The following is a 17,673-nucleotide window of genomic DNA, read 5'->3' on the forward strand; positions in this document are numbered from 1 at the left end:
GGGGACCAGAAGCCCCCATGGAGGGAGAGTGGTCACACCGAGGTCACTCACAGACGGTCCCCGCAGAGGCCAGCGCTGCCAGCCGCCCCCCTCGGTCCTCCCGCTGGGGCCCTGACCCTGACCCCTCCGGGTCCTGGCCCTGTTCTCTCACATGGGGACACCAACAATTCCTTTCTCCCAGCACTGCGAGGGGGGGACGGGGGGACAAACACCACAATGCAAGCGACAAGTGGGGTGTGAGGGGCAGGCTTCACCTTGCCTTCCTGGGTGGCAGCACCTGCCCCCGCCCCCCGACACTGCTCCCCGCCCGCGGGAGGGGCTGAGCGGGGCCAGGAGGGCCGCGGACTCTGGGTCTGCATGCTCCGAAGGCAGGCCAGGGTGAGCCCCGACGGCTCGGCCGGCGGGAGCGAGCAGCGGGACAGGAGCTGGAGCTCGGAAGCCTGCAGTGTGGACCGGGAAAAGGCAGGATTGTCGCCGAAGGGACCACCAACGTGGGAGGAAGGGCTGTTTGCTTGTTTCCAGAAGGCAGCTGAGGCTCCTGGACGCCCGTGGGGCTTGTGGAGGGGCGGGCGCCGAGCCGGAGTCCTGTCACATGCGCGTGTCTCCCTCTGCTGCAGGGGGTGCGGGCTCGGGGCCCTTGGGGGGGGGGCACCCGCAGGTCCCGCGGGATCTGCAGGGCCAAGGCCAGCCGGCAGGGGCGCAGCTCCCCTACACCGGGGCCGGGGCCTATAAATAGCCCAGGGCCTGGGGGGAGTCAGGCTTTTCTATAAACAGCCCGTCCTGGCCCAGCAGCTGGGGCCCCGCCAGTCACACGGCCCGGCCTGAATTAGAACGGGCCCCCCTGCCACGGCCTGTGCACCGTGGGCCCGTCGTCCCCAGGGCAATGGCAGTACAGGTCGCCGACCTTGGGGGGCTCACCGCGTGACCTCTGGGCCCCCCCGCTCCGGGGGCAGAGCGCACCCCAGGACCACAGGGCACACGGTGGTCCCCACACAGCCCTTATGCGCACCCGCACGGCCGCCCGTGCCCGGAGCGCCAAATAGGGCCTGGCGGGGACGACACACTGGGCCGCCGCTTTGCGGTCTTGTAAAAAGTCAAAACCTCAGCCTATGAGAAAGGAAAGCCCACGTCCACAGCACCTTCACTCGGAAACACCCCCGGGTGGGGGGCCGGGGGGCGTCACCCGAGGAGGCAGGGCCAGGCCACCCGGACGGGCCGGGTGTTACTCAGCCACGAAGAGGAATGGAGTGTCCACACACGCTGCCACACCACGGATCTCGAAGACACGCTACGTGGGAGTCACCGGCATGTGACTTTGCAGGAAACGTCCACAGAAAACCAATCTATGGGGCAGCCCGGGTGGCTCAGCGGTTTAGCGCCTGCCCTCGGCCCAGGGTGTGATCCTGGGGACCCGGGATCGAGTCCCACATCGGGCTTCCTGCGTGGGGCCTGCTTCTCCCTCTGCCTGTGTCTCTGCCTCTCTCTGTGTGGGTCTCTCATGAATAAATAAAATCTTAAAAAAAAAAAAAGGAAGCCAATGTATCAAAACAGAGAGCAGATTTGGGGGCTGGCAGAGGCAGCATGGGGAGTGACTGCTAAGTGGACTTTCAGAGGATGATGGAATATTCTAGAACTGGACCATGGTGCTTGGACACCTCGTAAATCTGAAGAGTCACTACCTTTACACCAACGGGGGGTGAGCCTCCTGTAAGGGGCGTGCTCGCCTCCCGCACCGGGGTCTGCTCAGCACCCGCTCGGCCCCGGGTGCTCTGTGAGGCAGGCAGCCCCCCCCCACTCCCCATACAGGGCACTGCCTGCCCCCCCCCCCCCCCGCACGTTCGCCCGCCGCTCTGAACGCCACACAGCCACTCCCTGGGCCAGTTCTCCTTTATTGGTCTGAGCCTCTCCAGACGCCAGCCTTGGGCTACCTCTCAGCCCGGGGGCGTCGCGGCCGGCTCTCCGGAGGAGGTGGCGGTGGCAGGGTGGGTCACTCCGTTGACAAGGTGGCCAGGCCCTGGCCGTGGCAGCGAGGGCGGACGCCGTGCTACCCCAGGGCTGGATGTACCGGGATGGGGGCCAACTCCGTGGGATCGCCCGCCGGTCTGCGGAGCAGGGGGGCCGTGGCCTGTTTGTGCGGATGCTGGCCAGCCCGCCCTACCCAAGGCCCTAGGGTCCTCCCTCCCTCCCTCCCACGCACCCACGCACAACTCAGCTACCACAGAAGAGCAGAAGGGCATACGCAATCCTATTTCAGTTAAAACCCGCTCTGCTCCAGCGCAGCTGAACAGGTGGAGGCGCAGAGCGGGAGCAGGGGGCCGGGGCCGGGGCCTGGGACGGGCGGCGGCAGGGTCGGGGGCTCCCGTGGCTTTGTGGGGAGAGGGCTCGAGGGCCGGTCTCCAGAAACATCCGGGGCCGCGTGGCTGGAGGCCTGTAAGCTGGCGCCCTGGGGACTCGGCCCCTGCCCTGGGGACTCAGCCCTGCGGGCAGCGCTGTGGTGCATGCGGGTGTGGGTGCAGGCGCGGCCATCGGCATTCAGGAAGCAGACCGCGGGGTGCTGGGGCGTGCAGGCTGTCTAGGAGGGGCCGGGGCCGGGGCCGGGCCTGTTGGGGTCTCGGCCAGAATGCCCCAAGAAGCTCGGGGAGCCCCACGTCCCTGGAGGGTAAGGCACAGAGTTTTGGTTTCCCAGGGGCCCGGTTCCAGCCTGGCCCAGGGGAGCCCCACTCAGCGGCACATCCGGTGACCCATGCTGGGGGGGGCAGCCGCGGGCACGCTCACTTGGCTTTGGGCTTAAGGCTGAGGCCTGCGGAGCGAGAGGAAACGGCAGCGTTAGCAGGTGCGCGGGGCCGGGCTCTGGACGTCGTCACGTCGTCGTCGTCGTCGTCACCACTGCCCCATGGCCGCACTGGGTGCCCCCCGGGTCCCCCCAACCCCGGGCCCTTGCCCTTGGGCAGCAAGACCCTTCCAGGCGGAAGGTGCGGGGATGGCCCCCAGCCAGCTGGCTCCTGTCCACCTGCACCTGCCCGGGCTGGATTCACAGCCTGCTCTGTTCCTGCCCCCCTGCCTCTCCCCTACCTTGCCCCTGTTCTCTCCCCCCCCCCAGCTCAGCTCTCCTCCCTCCCCCTTATTCTCTCCCTCTTCTCCCCTGCTCTCTCCTCCACCCTGGCTCAACGTTCCCCCTCCCCTGTTTTCTCCCCCCTCCGCTCCCCCCCAGCTCAGCTCTCCCCCTCCTCCCTGTTCTCTCCCCCAGCTCAGCTCTCCCCCTCCCCATTCTCTCCCCTCAGCTCACCTTTCCTCCCTTCCCCTGTTCTCCCCCCAGCTCAGCTCTCCCCCCTCTCCCCTGTTTTCCCCCCCAGCTCAGCTCTCCCCACTCCCCCCCCGTTCTCTCCCCCCAGGCCCAGGCCACACCACCTCCCCTCATCAATCCCCACTGCTGCGTCTCCCCACAGCATCCTCAGCTGCATCCCGAGCAGCCCCTTACACTGGAGGCCTCCTGACTGGTCTTTTCCCAGCTCGGTCCTGGGGGCACCAGAGCCCACCCCCACAGTTCCCTCCACCCGCAGCCCCCCCCAAGCCCTGTGGCCCAGGGCTCAGCTCTTTCCCCCACATGCCACCTGTGGGTCTCGAGCAGGCACAAAGGTCACTCATCATCCAGAGCAGGGTTTTTGTCTGCACACCCCCCCACCCCCCGCCCCGCCACTGTGCCAGGATCCAGGGCAAGGCAGGGCCAGGTCACTGGCTGTGGGATAAATGGCCCGAGCGCCTCCTGAGGTGTCATGTGTGTGCAATTCCTGCCCCAACACAGTCCGGAACCCGTGGGTGGGGGCGTGGGACCCACCCGAAGTGAACATGCCTTCCACGGTTCCAGCGCACACGGGACAGAGGCTGGAGGTGTGGTCCCGGCTAGGATCTCAGTTCCCCAACCCACAAGGGGTGACAGGCCTGCCTGAGGACGCCTGCCTGGGCCCTGCTGGGGCCCGGGGCTGCAGCCCCCTTCCTAGGAGGAGACCCCAGGTGGGCTCAGGGGCCAAAGGGCATGACGTCCCTGGCTTTGAACTCCTTCAGGGAAGTTGAGAGCAATGCAGCAAATGCTGACCATCACTTTGCTACGTTTTGCTAGTTGTGGCTGCTTCAGGGTGAAGGGTACGTGGTGTTCACTATGATCTTACAAGTTCCCTGTCAGGTGTCAGGGTGAAGTTTTTCCAAAAAAAAAAAAGTTGAGGCGATAAGGAGGCTCGGATTCCTTCCTCCTGCCCCCAGCTGCCGGGGGACAGTGGGCCGGGGCAGGGGAGCGAGCGTGCAGCAGCAGACCCCGTGCCGGGGGACTGGGAGCCACCGCCCCCAGGGGCTGATCCCTTTGGGAGCACAGACCCGTGGTGGGCACACGGATGGTTCACTGGGCAGCGGCCACATGTGGCTGCCGGCCCCCCACACCCCCAGACCACACGGCCCAGCGTCCCCCACACCCACCCAGGACCAGCAGCTGGGCCCCGATCCCGGCTCCTAAGGGACCCACCAGTGCCATTCCGGCAAGTGTATGGCTGTGTTTTATGCTCAGAAAGTAACCCCAGGGGATCCCTGGGTGGCGCAGCGGTTTGGCGCCTGCCTTTGGCCCAGGGCGCGATCCTGGAGACCCGGGATCGAATCCCATATCGGGCTCCCGGTGCATGGAGCCTGCTTCTCCCTCTGCCTGTGTCTCTGCCTCTCTCTCTCTCTCTCTCTCTCTGTGTGTGTGACTATCATAAAGAAATAAATTAAAAAAAAAAAAAAGAAAGTAACCCCAGAAGCAAACTCTGGAACTGAGGTTAAAGACTGTACCCAGCAGCACCCACGACTTCACCCCTGCCCTTGCCTCCTCGGGGCACGGCTGGACCTGTCCTCTGGGTCCAGGGGGTCAGCACAGCGCGGTGGCACCCAGCCGGATGCAGGTGGGTGGAGAACCAGGCGGCCCCCCGGAACGGGATCTGTGCTCCAGCAGCACAGTCCAGAACACAGTAGGGACCCCAGGCCTCCGTCTGCATCTGTGAGCCTCTCGGGCCACGTCAGGGGGCACTGATGGTCCTTCCCATACTCGGGGGGCATGGGGGGCCTGGCACTGTTGCCCAGGATGTGCCTACAGACCCATTTGTGGTCCCGACTGCCAGGGAGAGGGCTGGTGGCCCGCTTCTCCCTGGCAGCTGGCCCTGGGACTGTCCCTGTCCCTTACTCCTCCCCGGGGGCTGGGAATCAGGAAAGCCACAGGTCAGCCAGAGACTGCACAGGACAGGGGCAGCCTGTCCTGCTGGGCCTGGGAGGCCAAGCTGCCCCTGCCCTCTCCGACCCCGCACCCTGCTCCCTGGAGGGCGCCCCAGGTGGTCTTGCCCGTCCCGCCCTCTCGAGGCCCGTCTGCCTGGCGCACAGCTGAGGTCGCACCTTGCCACCGCGCAGACACCAGCTAAGCAAGGCTCCCCCACCCTTGCAGAGAGGGAAGGGACGACAGAGGGCCAGGCGCATCCCACCACCAGCGGCAGAGGAGGGCAGGGCTTGCTGACAGGCCCAGGCAGGCTGGAGGAAGCCAGGTTAGTGCCCGGGAGGGGCTGGGCGCGGCCCCTGCCTCTGCGGCCACCGTTAGTGCGCAGCGCCAGCTCGAGTACGTACCTTACTGAATCACACACGATCTTTTTGTTTTATTATCATCAGGGTCAGGGACAACCTCTGCTTTCAAATAAGAGAAATGCACTCAACGGCCTACTCTACTCCTAAACTACCCTGAACTCAGAGCTGGGGCCGGCGACCTGGCACTCGGGCTGCATGGACGAGGAGCCAAACGCGGCTGGGCCTCAGGCAGCCCCTGGCTCCACGGCCCGGCTGCCACTCCCTGCTGGAAGCGGCGCAAAACGGGGGTTAGTGGCTTAGGGGCGTGGGGACGAGGCCAGCGGCCCCCCCCAGAGCTGCCCCTCCCAGGTGCGTAAGGGTGGCCACCTCCTCTCCTGCAGGCCGTGGGCACGTCCCGGGAATCACCCGCTCTTGGGGGGCAGGGGAGGGAACGTCCGGACTGTAGCACGAGGCTCAGGGCCCCACCGTGGGACGGATGAGCCCCGACCACACGCCAACGCCTCCCAGCAGGGCCCTGCTTCGGGGGGACAAGGAATGATGGGAGGGGAGCCCCGAGTTACCTTCCTGGCTCCTGGAGGGGCGCTTCTTCCTTCGCCTGCCCATCCGCTTCGAGGCCTGTCCCCGGGCGCTGGGGAGAGTGCCGGACCCCGAGGAGTCCGTGACTGCGTCCTCAGAGAACGATCTGTCCAGGGATGTGTCCAGCGCAGAGTCTGGAGCTGTGTCCTCCTGGTCCCCATCCCCGTCCCCGTCCCCGACAGGGCCTGTGGCGGGGGGGTCGGCGCTGCGGCCGCGGGCGGCTGCCTCCTGCGGGGCCGGGACGGTGCTGTCGGCCTCGGCCAGGCAGACGCCCCGAGGGGCTGTGGGCTCTTCAGCGTCTTGGGCCCCGGAGGGCTTGTCACCCGAGATCCTGAGAGGCTTCAGGGCCTGGGCCCCTCCCAGCACCACTGGCCAGGCGCCCTGAGGAGGCAGGGGCCCCTGGGGGTCCTCGGGGGCCAGGAACTCGCTGGCATCGGTGTACCAGGAAGAGCGTCTCTCCTGGGGCCCGGGCCCGCCGTCCTCGGGTGCATCCACGGCGGGCTGCGGGCTGGGGGCGATGGCGTCCGCGAGGTCCAAGCCCCGGGGATCGGAGGTGGGGCCGCCGCCTCCCGCGGGGCCTCTGGCGGCCGCTGTGGACACAGGGCAGGACCGGCGTGGGCGGGCCCGGCTCCCAGGCCCCGACTCGGGGTGCGCCCGCGGGGGCTCCGTCCATCCCAGCCCCGCAGAGCCGCCTGGCCTGGGCCTTCCCCGGGGGCCTCCAAGGGGGGGCTCCGGAGAGTGGGCCTCGGCGTCCAGGGTCTGCCCACGGCACGGCCGAGCCGGGGCCGCGGGGCCTGCTTCCCCTCCCGCAGGCCCAGGCCGGCCTCTCCCGCCACCGCAGCCTGGAGCCCCGGGGACCCGTGCCAGAGGCCCCCGCCCCCCAGCCCCACCTCTCGGGCAGTGCGGGAGGCGGGAGAGGGTCTCACCAGGCGCCCTGTCCCTCGGGGGGTCTGCGGCGGCCGCCTTGCTGCCCCCCTCCGCGTCCCCTCGGCCGCGGGCCGTCTTCCGCAGCTGGAAGCCCTTCCTGATGTCGGCCAGCAGGGCGTCGATGACACACACCTCCTCCTGCTTCCCGACGCCCCTCCTGACTGAGAAGCCCCAGAGACCCTCAGAGATGCTGTGGTCCCTGAGCCACCCGGCTGACCCTGAAGGTGACCTGGAGGGGTGGGGGGCCACCGGAGCCCGGGGCCGGGGTCGGGGGAGCGGCCCACGTGCAGACCCGGCCCCACGAGCCCCCCGCCCCCGGCCTCCCGGGCCTGGCCTCACCAGGCTTCCCATCCTCGCCCCGCGGCCTCCGCGCCTCCTCCTCCGCCAGCTGCTGCTTCCTCCTCTCGGCCTTCGCCGCCTGCTCCTTCCGCTCCTTGTTCTCCTGCGAGGGGGACACACGGGGCCCGTGACCCCCAGCCCCCAAGGGTTGGCCGGGCCTGGCGCCGCGGGGCCATTCCACCTGCAACGCCTGAGGTCGGCGAGGGGCTGCGGCCGGCCCACCTTCAGGGCGCGGATGAAGAGGTCGCGGAAAGTCTTCATGATGCCAAACATGTCCTCCAGGGACAGCTGCTGGGCGTCCTCACACAGGTAACTGGCCAGCTCTAGCTTCTTCTGCTCGATGGCCTGGAACACCTCATCTAGCGCCCGGGAGGCCTTGATGTTGGTCTGGGGGTGAGGGGGGGCACGGTCACAGCCCTGCGGGAGCCCCACAGCGGTGCCACCTGCCATCACGGGGATGAGGCCGGGCTGCAGGAGGGTGATGGCCACCTGCACTGGCCCCCACAGGCAGCGGCGTCTGGGTGGGACCAGGAGGTCTGGATACTGGGGTCCCTGGGATCAGGGAAGCCCCGCACTTATAGGACCTACTCTGGGGACTGAGGACAGCAATGCTACCCTCCTGCAGCGCCCCAACCCTGGGGTGGTCTTCTCCCATGCTCACCTGGCCCTGCCTTGTTCACTAGCCTAGTCTGGCACAAACCCTGCGGGGCCCCCGAACCCCCAGATGTCATCGGGCACTGCCTCCCCTGGCCCAGACCCCCACCCCAAGGCCATCGGGCACTGCCTCCCCCGGCCCAGACCCCCACCCCAAGGTCACCAGGCACTGCCTCCCCCGGCCCAGACCCCCACCCCGAGGTCACCAGGCACTGCCTCTCCCAGCCCAGAACCCTGCTCGAGCTTGCCTGCAGGCGCTGGCTGTACTGCTCCTGCACCTCTGGAACAGAGGAGGACACCTTCCGCTCCATCTCCAGAAGCTTCTTCAGGTTGCTGCTGGACTCGGAACGGATGATCTCAAGATTGATCCTAAAACATATCCCAGAGCCAGGTGGGGTCAGGCACAGCTGATATCCGGTCTTGTGGGGCCCGTGGGGGTCCTCAGCCCGCACACCTATGGGGACAGTAGGGGACACTGGACTGCACCCCTGCAGGTCACCAGAAGCAGTCAGAGCTCTGGAGAGGGCCACGTGGTGCCGGCGACGGACAAGCCAGGACAATGACCCAATGCTTCAGCCTGACTTTGGCTCTCAGGCCTGAGAACCCTCTGTAGCAGCATGTACCTGCAGTTGGAAGGTCTAGGCCACCCTCCCTGAGTTGCGCCCCCCGGGCTCAGTGACCCCACGGACGCAGCCCCACCTGCCCTGGCCTGTTTCCCCATCCGTACAAGGGGAGTGGCACAGCCTTCCCCGTGGGCTGCTGTGAGGATCCACCTTGAACAGAGGCAGTGTCGGCCTAGCTCCTGGTGTGACTGTGACCAGGTCACGCCCTATGTCTCCTGGGCCTCGGTGTCCACCCAAGGTCTATCCCGAGGTGACAGTAAGCATTCTCTGGGGCAGGGGCTCCCGGGGGCCCAGGGTTGTGCTGCGGCCATGAGGCCCAGCCTGGCCCAGCCACCTCCCAGGCCAGGACCAGAGCGGGGCGGGGCGGGGTACCTACCCTGCGGCCTGGGAGGGCTGCTCCAGGTCCTGCGGCAGCTGCAGGAGGTCCGGGTGGCTCTTCTCCGCCTCCTGCAACAGGACGTGTCCTCTGAGCGCTGCTGTGGCCACACCCTGGCCCAGGGATGCCCGAGCCTCAGGGGCCACCCTGAGGACCCACCTCCAACACGTGGTGCAGCAGCGTCACACGGCTCTGCTGGGACTTGGTCTCCGTGAGCTTCAGCAGTGTTTGGATCTTGAAGCCATCAGCATCCCCCGTGTGGCTGCCCTGCGAGGGGCAGGGTGGGCAGTGAGTGCCATTGAGGCTTCAGGGGAGGGAAGTGGGGGGTGGGAAGCAGGAGGGGATGGGACGAGCTGGGGCGGGGCCCACTTACATAGTTGAGGAAGTTTCCAATTTTGAGGATCAGCTGGCAAAAGACGGGCAGCCGGTGGCTGTTGAGCAGGCCTGTGGGAGGGCGCCAGGGCTGAGGGAGGGGAGGGTGCTGCGGGTGTCTGAGGCTGTGGCCCAGGGGTCTCAGCGTTCTTCACTCCCCTCCCCTAGGCGCTTCCCCCAAACCCCCTCCGAGCTTGGTCCAGGGCTGGGCAGGGGGGCTGGAACCCCCTCCAGGTTCAGGGGCTCTGGAACCAGGTGTGCCACTCTTAGCACTCACTGACCCCTCATCACCCCGGGGGCGGACGACCCCTGCCCCTTCCTCTGGGTGATGCTGCTGAGAGCAGCCTTCCTGAAGGTCATAGCTGTGGCCTCCCGGGTTCTCAGCTAACTGCCCTTGGGGCTTCGGGGAGGGTGGTCCTCCTGGCTCCGCAGCGGAGATGGGAGCAGACGTGTGTCCCTGCCCTGGGGCTGTCGTATTTTCCTGCTCATCCCTCATCTGGAGAAAGCGGTGAGCGTACAGGTGTCCCTGAACACATATAGGTGTGTGCACGCCTGTATCTGCGCACGCCCATGTGGCTGCGTATGCGTGTGCATGCGTGTATATCTGTGCACAAGCAGCCGCGTGTGTGCCTGTGGATGCGCACGTGAGTGCACGTGCTCGGTGTGTGTCTTAGAGCAGGGACGTGTCTATGCGGGGGGAGGCCAGCAGCCACGGGCCCCCTCCCTGTCCTGAGGCCCCAGGCTTGCCCCCCACTCACTGTTGCAGGCAGCAAGTACCAGCTGGGCCTTGGGCTGCACCATGTCCAGCACGACGGCCGTGCCCTCGCACAGCAGCATGCACTCCACCCGCAGCTGGTAGCTGGGGACACAGCAGGACGTCAGCGGCTGGGCCCCCACCTGCTCTGGGCCCGCGGCTCGGGGGCTGCTCACAGGCCGGGTCCTGGGCCGGGTCCCAGGGCGCACTCAGCAGGCCTGGGTGGGGCCCCGGAAGAGCACCCGGTAGGGCTGTGGCCTCCCAGCAGGGCGCCCCTCCCTGCCAGAGCTGCGGATGCGTGAGCGCTGAGTGGAGCCCCCACGGAACGGGGTGCACGGCCCCACTCTGTCCCCGGGTCTGGGCCCGCTCCCCCTGCCCCTGTCCCCACCACGGGCCCCGGGGCCCAGGCCTGCCTGCTCACCAGGGAATGGCCAGCAGAAGGAGGTAGAACTGGTCGGCGTTGGCCAGCTTGGTCCGCTCCTCTGTGAAGGAGCGCAGGTTTTCAATCTGCGGGGAGGAGGCCACTCGTGGGGTTCCAGCTCCCAGCCCGTCCCAGGGAGCCCCCCACTGCCCGGCACCTGCATCTACCTGCTCTCACCACCACCGTCCCCTCATGTGCGGCATGACAGCTCCCGGTGTCTGCCCACTGAGGCCCCAGGCGGGCTGAGCTCCCGGCTCCCAGCTCCCCTGCTCCTGCCCTTGCCGGGGAGCCCCCGGGGCACTCACCCCCACTCACCTCGTGCTTCTCAGGAAGGAGCTTGAGGAGCTGCTTGAGAACCTCCACGTCGAATTTGCTGGTGTCCCCAGCCTGGATCATAGCAGCGACGTCCTCGTTGGAGCTGCAGGAGAGGGGGCACGTGGGGGTGGGGGCAGAGGGAGCGCAGCGGCCTCCTGTGGGCTCCCGGGGACCCTGCCGGTCGGGACTGCCCTCAGCCCAGGACCCCTCTGCTGCTCACACCCGTGAGGCTGCAGGGGCCCAGCTGCTGGGGGCACACAGGAACCAGGCTGGGGGCTGAGCACCACACTCCCAGTCTGCACGCTCTGCCTCCTCCTCCCAGGGGGCTGCTCAGGACCGGGGCGCGCCGGCTCACGCATGCCCGAGAGCTGCAGGGAAGGACTCGCCCGCCTGGGGCCTCAGCTTCCCGGGGTGGGGGTGCGGGTGGGACTGCTGGTCTCCAGGGCCCGCCCCGCGAGGGGGTGTGTACTTCCCAGGAGCGGCCTGCAGAGGGCACCGTGGAGCCCAGGACGGCGGGGGCGTGGCCGGGCGTGCCGGGGCGTGGCCGGGGCGGGGCCTAGACCGGGCCGCTCACCACTTGAACTGCTTCAGGAAGATGTTGAGATGCAGGCTCTTCTTCGAGTCCAGAAACGTGACCTGGAAGACAGCCCGCAGGCGTTGGGACGTGCAGGGCGGCCAGGCCCCGGCCCCAGCCCGGCCCGGCCCCACCTCCTTGGGCTCCTTCCTGGCGGCGGCGGCCGCCGGCTCCTTGGCCTTGGCCTCGGGGAAGCAGAAGAGCCGCTCGATGCTGCAGAAGTCAGGCTCCGGCACCAGGGCGCCCGGGCAGCTCAGCGAGGCCCACATGGAGCTGTGCTCTGCGGACCAGGTGTCCCCGTCAGGCTCACGGCCACCCCGGGGCCCGAGAGCCCCCGGCCGCCGTCACCCGCGGCATGTGCAGGTGCCATCCAGGCCTTCCAGCGGCCCTGGCCGTGACCCGCTCCGAGCATCCGCACCCAGGGCCTGGGCAGCGCAGGGGGCAGCACCGGAGGCACACCTCGGCTTACAGCGGTGCGCACGGGGAGGGGGGTGCCCACAGGGTCTTCCAATGTGACCTCTGACCTGTTCCCCCCAGGACCCAGGGCTACGTCGGGAGCAGAGACTGAACCGCTGCCCTGGCCGGCAGCAGCGGGACACAGACACACAGGGCCGGGCCCCTGCCCCCCGCGGAGCCTGGGGCGCCCTCACCTTGCGCCACGTTGGACGGCAGCTTCTGCCAGTTGAGCTTCTTCATGCGCACAGTGGGAGGGTTTACTCGCCGGTGGCTCGGGACCCAGGCAGAGCCCAGGCCCGGGTCCCTGTGGGGCACGATGATCTCCTCCTCGCCGCCACCCGCCGCAGAGGAGCCAGAGGTACCCGGCAGGGGTGGGGGTGGAGGGGCGCCCATGCCAGGCGGTGGGGGTGGCGGTGGGCACCCCGGGAGTGGCGGAGGTGGGGGAGGCTGGGCCCCACCAGAGACAGGCAGTGGGGGCGGTGGAGGGGGTGGGGGAGCTGGGGCCCCCAGGCCTGGCAGTGGGGGCGGTGGAGGGGGAGGGGGGGGGAAGAGGCCCTGCCCCCAAGCCAGGCAGTGGGGGTGCAGGGGGGATCGGGGTGGGCGCCTGCGGCTCCAGGCCCTTCGGCTCTGGGGCAGTCACACTGCTTGTGCTCTGGACGTCGACCATGTGCCGGCTGGTGAGGTCCGCCTCGGGCTGCTGGTCCTCCACGCCCGGCTTCGGGGCGCCGCTGTTTTGGGGCACGCTGCCCCTCCGACTCTGGCCGAGGTCGGCCTGGACACTCTTGTGGGCCTTGTTCAGGGGACTTGGGCGTGGCCGCCCCTTGACAGCCAGGAGCCGCTCCACCATCTCCTCTAGGGTACACTCCTGGACTGTGGGGGGGTCGGGGTGAGGGCCCAGGTCAGAGACGTGGGTGCGGGGCGGCGGAAAGGCCTGCTCACTGCCCCCAGGCCACGGGCGGGTCGGGGGCCGAGGCCGGGAGCCCTCCCGCAGCGCTCCAAGGGCCCCCCGCGTGCCCCGCCCGCTCACCATCGCTGGCCAGGAGCACGGCCCGGTTCACCAGGCTCTCCAGAGCCTCCCAGAGCAGCTGGCTGGAGGGGAGCCCGGGCTCCAGGTAGAGCAGGCCCTGCAGCACGGACAGCAGCTGGGCGGAGGCCGGGGAGCAGCTCACCTGGGCGCGGCCGAAGAGCGGGGGTCAGCGGCCGTGCCCTTGCCGGGGCGGGCTGACAACGGTGGGCTCCCGAGGCCGGGACTGTCCCCGCTGTCGCCGTCCTGGGCCTGGTGAGGGGCCGGGGCCCGGGTTCCCTGAGGGCCACGCTGCGGCCAGCTGGGGTTGGACAACTGTCCGTGCCGGGCGCTGCCCTGTGCTTGGAGGGACGCCACCCAGCATCCCTGGTCTCTGCCCACCCGAAGCCAGCAGTACCCCTGCCCACCCCAGATGTCTCCAGGTGTCCCTGGACGCCCCCTGGGGACACGTGCCCCCTGGCTCTGAGGAACAGAAGGTGCTGGCCAGGGAGGGCCAGCTGGACCAGACGCCGCCCCCCAGCCCCTGCAGCTCCCTGATGTGGCTCCCGATCTGGCCTCAGTGCTCCGGCCGCGGTGGGTCTGCCGGGGTCACAGCCTCTGACCCCGGCCAGAGACAGGCCCCGGCTCACCTTGTGGAACACAGAAGCGAACACCTCCTGGTGGCTGTTCATGTTGACGCCGCCACAGACCCGCAGGAGCTCCTCCTCGTCCTCCGCCTTGGCCTCCTCGAAGGCCTCCAGCTGGATCAGCAGGTCGGCGTCCTCCAGGTCCCTGGGGTGGGGTGGGGGGCACAGGCTGAGGCTGTGCCCTACCAGCCGCCCCCCAACCTGGCACACATGTGCAGACGACCCGGGCAGGGCTGTGCTGGGCACGCGGCCACTGTGGCCAGGACGGGCGTGGCTGGAGGTCACCAGCGCCCCACGGCCCTTGAGAAGGGGGAGAGAAAGTTCTCACACCTGGGGGGGGCACGCTGGCGGCTTCCCAGCATGCAGGGGTGCTGGGAGGGCAGCACCCACACCACATGGAGGGGTCCGCCCTGGCCTCTGTGAGGGGCAGGCCTTCCGGCCTGGGCAGTGGGAGCTGCAGCGCACACGGGGCCCTGCACCACACGGGGCCCTGCACCTGCAGCTCACCTTGGCCTGGCCGGCGAACGGCGCCCCTGGCGGCAGGGCGGGCCCCTCTCGGCATCTAGCAACCTCACACCCAGGCTCCTCCTCTGGGCCCCCCACGGCCCAGCTGACCGCCCCCACCCAGGAGAGTGCACCTCATGGGGCCCAGGATGGGGTTTCGCGGCTACGTGGGCTCCCAGGCACCGCCAAGTTTGAATTTCAGACAAACTGCAAATGATTTTTAGCATAAGTGTGTCCTATACGACAACTGGGATATACTTGCACTACAGGAGGGCTCTGCTGTCTACCTAACTCCCACTTAGCGGGGCGTCCTGTGTTGCACCTGGCAAGCCCGGTCCCTAGGCGCAGCTGCCAAGCCCCCGGTTCTACGGAGTGACCCATCAGGCAAACCGTCGTCACTGGGACCTGGGTCCACAGGCTGGGCCCACTGGGGCTACTGCTGCCAAGTCCCCTGTTGCCCATCTGGGGGTACTGCTTGGGACCCAAGGGTCTCAAGGTGAGCCTGGCTTCGGAGAACAGTGATGCCGACTCACCGTAGCCGTGTCAGAATGTCCAGCAGCTGCAACCCTGGGAAGGGACAGTGGGGTGAGCGGCCTCAGGGGCTGCTCTGGTCAGCTCCCACCCCGGGTCGCTTGCACCTGCTCCTGCCTTCCCCTCTGCTCTTGCTCTGGGCTTACTGCCACCCCCAGGATACCCAGCCCAGGGGGCAGGAGGGGGACCCTGCCATTCCTACAGGTACCAGCAATACTCTGGAGGGGACACGCGGTCGTACCCACTCAGTGGTCACTGCCACCCCTGGCAGGACAGCACTGGGGGGTCAGTGTCACATTGAGAGCCACCCCCAAAGGCCCCGAGTCCACCAAAGGGAGCAGGCAGGGGCAGCTTCCCAGAGACCTCCCCTGGGGTCCTGGAGGGGAGTGCGTGGGCCGGGTCAGCCAGGGGGCACCAGAGGCAGAGGCACAGCGGGGCCTCCGGGGGGCGTGGGCGGTCACCAGTGAACTCCCCGCGCAGCTGGGTGCGGGTGCGGAGGTCCTCAGGGCCCAGGATGATGGCATTGATCACACTGAGCAGGGTGACGACATAGGGCACGTTGTCGCTGTCAGAGAGCTCGTTCATGATGACGCTAAAGCGGTACTGCTGGTTGCACACCGTCTGCGGGGTGGGCAGGGGTCAGCGTGCGCCGCAGGCCCACCACGGCCCCAGGCGCCCCCGAGGCTCACCTTGTAGTGGTCTAGGGCGTCCAGGGTCAGCATGTGGCCCTCGGGTGAGTAGATGCACAAGGCAGCCAGCAGCTCGAACACCTGCTTCTTGACCATCACGTTGGACGTGTCCAGAGCTGCCAAGGGCAGGCGAGTCTCAGGGGGACCCTTCGATCCCAGGCCTGGGCTCCTCCTCCTTCTGTCCCCCCAACCCTGTGCCTGGCTGACCTGACTCACACTTCACCAGGAAGGGCAGAGCCTGCAGCTGGGCTCCAGGGGGCGCTCTGCACCAGCCCACTGGCCATGTCAGGGGCTGGCCTGGCCTCTAGGGTGGGCTGGCCTCTGGGGGTGAGCTGGCCTCAGGTGGGCTGGGCTCTGGGGGTGAGCTGGCCTCAGGTGGGCTGGCCTCAGGGTGGACTGGCCTCGGGGGTGGGCTGGCCCTGGGGTGGTCTGGCCTCAGGGGGTGCTGACCTGCCTCTACCAGGGGACCAGAGAGGCAGGTGCCACAGGGAGGGGCTCGGAGGCGGGGGTCTTGGGCTGGGCCGCACTCAGAGTGGCCCCTGCTGGCCCTGGCCCCAAGGCCCACGCTGGCACAGCTCCCCGGGCTGAGCTCCTGCCTCCCACCTCATCCTCTGAGCTGAGCAAGTTTTGGGGGTGTCCCTTATGGGCCTTGGTGAGAGGCCACAGAGGAGTGTACATGGGCACAGCCAGGCCCAGGCTGCATAGGACAGGCCGGAGGTAGCCTCTGCCTTGCTTACCCACACGGGCACTCACCCACCCACGGGCCGACCCACCCGCGCTCCCCAACAGAGCACCAAGCATCAAGGAGATGCGGTTGCTGCCAGAGAGCGGCACAGCCTGGCAGGCAAGGGACGCACAGTGACCTCTGTTCACTCAGGGCCGCCTGAGGTCACTCCCACAGGTAGAAGACTGAGAGCAGCCTGGGGAGACTTCCTGGAGGAGGTGACTGTGAGTCAGAACTTAAGCAGTCAACAGGTGCACGAAGGCAGAAAGCAGCCTGAGCCAGAGTGGAGGCTGGGTGCTGGAAGGCGAAGCCCCCCGGGGGTGGGAGCAGGGCACGGGCAGGGTAGGGGTGTGGGGAAAGGGGGAAGAGGACGCCGCCAGCCCCAGTGCTGGCCAGAACTGCAGGGCTGCAGGCCCGCGAAGCTCAAGGCACTTGGGGCCAGGCGGAATGTAAGCGGGGCTCCTCGGGTGGACTCAGGTGAGTCCGGCTGCCAGGGCCTGGACCAGGGTGGCAGGTTCCGGGGCGGAGGGAGGGGGGTAGGCCGGAGAGGGGGGCAGGGTGGGGCGAGGCCAGGCGAGGCCAGAGAGCAGAAGGGGCAACCAGGTGCAGCGGCTGGAGGACCACGGCCGAGCTGACCTGGAGGTCTTCTTCCTCCAGGAAGGCCTCCCTGCCTGGCCCGTGAGTCCTCTCTGTGACCCCGGCCCTCCCTCGGCCCTCCCCGGCCCGGAGCCTCCCCCTGACCGACCAAGGGGGCGTCCGCGCCAGCCTGCCCGCCCCCCCGCGGCGGGCCGCGGCTCACCCAGGGACAGCTGGCGCACGTAGGCCTGGTTGCTCAGGATGTACTCGATGCCCTGCTGCGAGTTCATGACGGCGCGCACGCAGCTGATGCAGGTGAGCTGCAGCAGGGCGTCGGCGATGCGGGCCACCCCGCGGCCGGACAGGCGCGCCAGCGCCTCGAGCAGCAGGTCCAGGCCGCTCTGCTCCAGGAACTGCACCATCCAGCCGCCGTCGCTGCCCTCCAGCCGCTTGCGCAGGCCCGAGTAGTTGACCACAGAGGGCATCTGCAGCAGCCGGATGCACAGCTCGGGGTCCGCGCTCTCCAGGTTGGCCTCGGTGGGGTCCGAGTCCTGCGGTCCCCAGCTTCTCCTTCAGCGCCGCCCACTTGCGCTGCGCCCCTTCCTTCACCGACATCCTGCCGAACTGCAGGGCGGGGGGAGACGGGCGTGAGTCCGGGTCGGGGGGTGACGGGGGCGCCCCGCCGGTGGAGGGACGGGGAGAGGCCGGGGTGCCAGCGGGGCAGTGTCCTCGGGGTCTCCCTCCCCCCGCCACATGGGGTGGCCCTGCTTCCCGCTCACCCCAGGCCTGCCCGGGGGGACGCTGTGCCCTGGTCCAGTCAGGGCCGCCACTGCCCACGGGCTTCCCCTGTGCCAGCCAGGCGCTCCTCCCCACCCCCAACGGCCACCACAGCGGCCACCGTCCCCCTGTCCCTCCCGGGGTGCTAGGAACACCACTGACCCAGTGGTGACGGTGACGATGCAACAAAAGTGGTGTCTCTGGGGCTCCCTCCCTTATCTTGTCCCAGGGCACTTCCCCTGC

At 68.5% G+C, this 17,673-nt stretch overlaps 1 protein-coding gene across 1 annotated transcript; it reads right to left on the reverse strand.

Annotated features, from left to right (window-relative positions):
• Positions 1–1,869: 1,869 nt before the first annotated feature.
• On the reverse strand, positions 1,870–17,268 carry INF2 (inverted formin 2). Its single transcript, XM_055303671.1, is given in 25 exon segments — positions 1,870–2,102; positions 2,198–2,800; positions 5,635–5,691; positions 6,153–6,758; positions 7,095–7,256; positions 7,435–7,537; positions 7,657–7,821; positions 8,337–8,457; positions 9,088–9,158; positions 9,247–9,354; positions 9,461–9,531; positions 10,218–10,318; positions 10,635–10,720; positions 10,950–11,052; positions 11,524–11,585; positions 11,658–11,803; positions 12,174–12,531; positions 12,533–12,849; positions 13,007–13,148; positions 13,633–13,774; positions 14,667–14,700; positions 15,126–15,285; positions 15,354–15,469; positions 16,877–17,213; positions 17,215–17,268. Coding segments are annotated over 23 exon segments (3,621 nt in total). The 3' UTR covers positions 1,870–2,102; positions 2,198–2,800; position 5,635.
• Positions 17,269–17,673: the final 405 nt, after the last annotated feature.

This window comes from Nyctereutes procyonoides, unplaced genomic scaffold (genome assembly GCF_905146905.1).
Source record: "Nyctereutes procyonoides isolate TBG_1078 unplaced genomic scaffold, NYPRO_anot_genome, whole genome shotgun sequence".
NCBI lineage: Eukaryota > Metazoa > Chordata > Mammalia > Carnivora > Canidae > Nyctereutes > Nyctereutes procyonoides.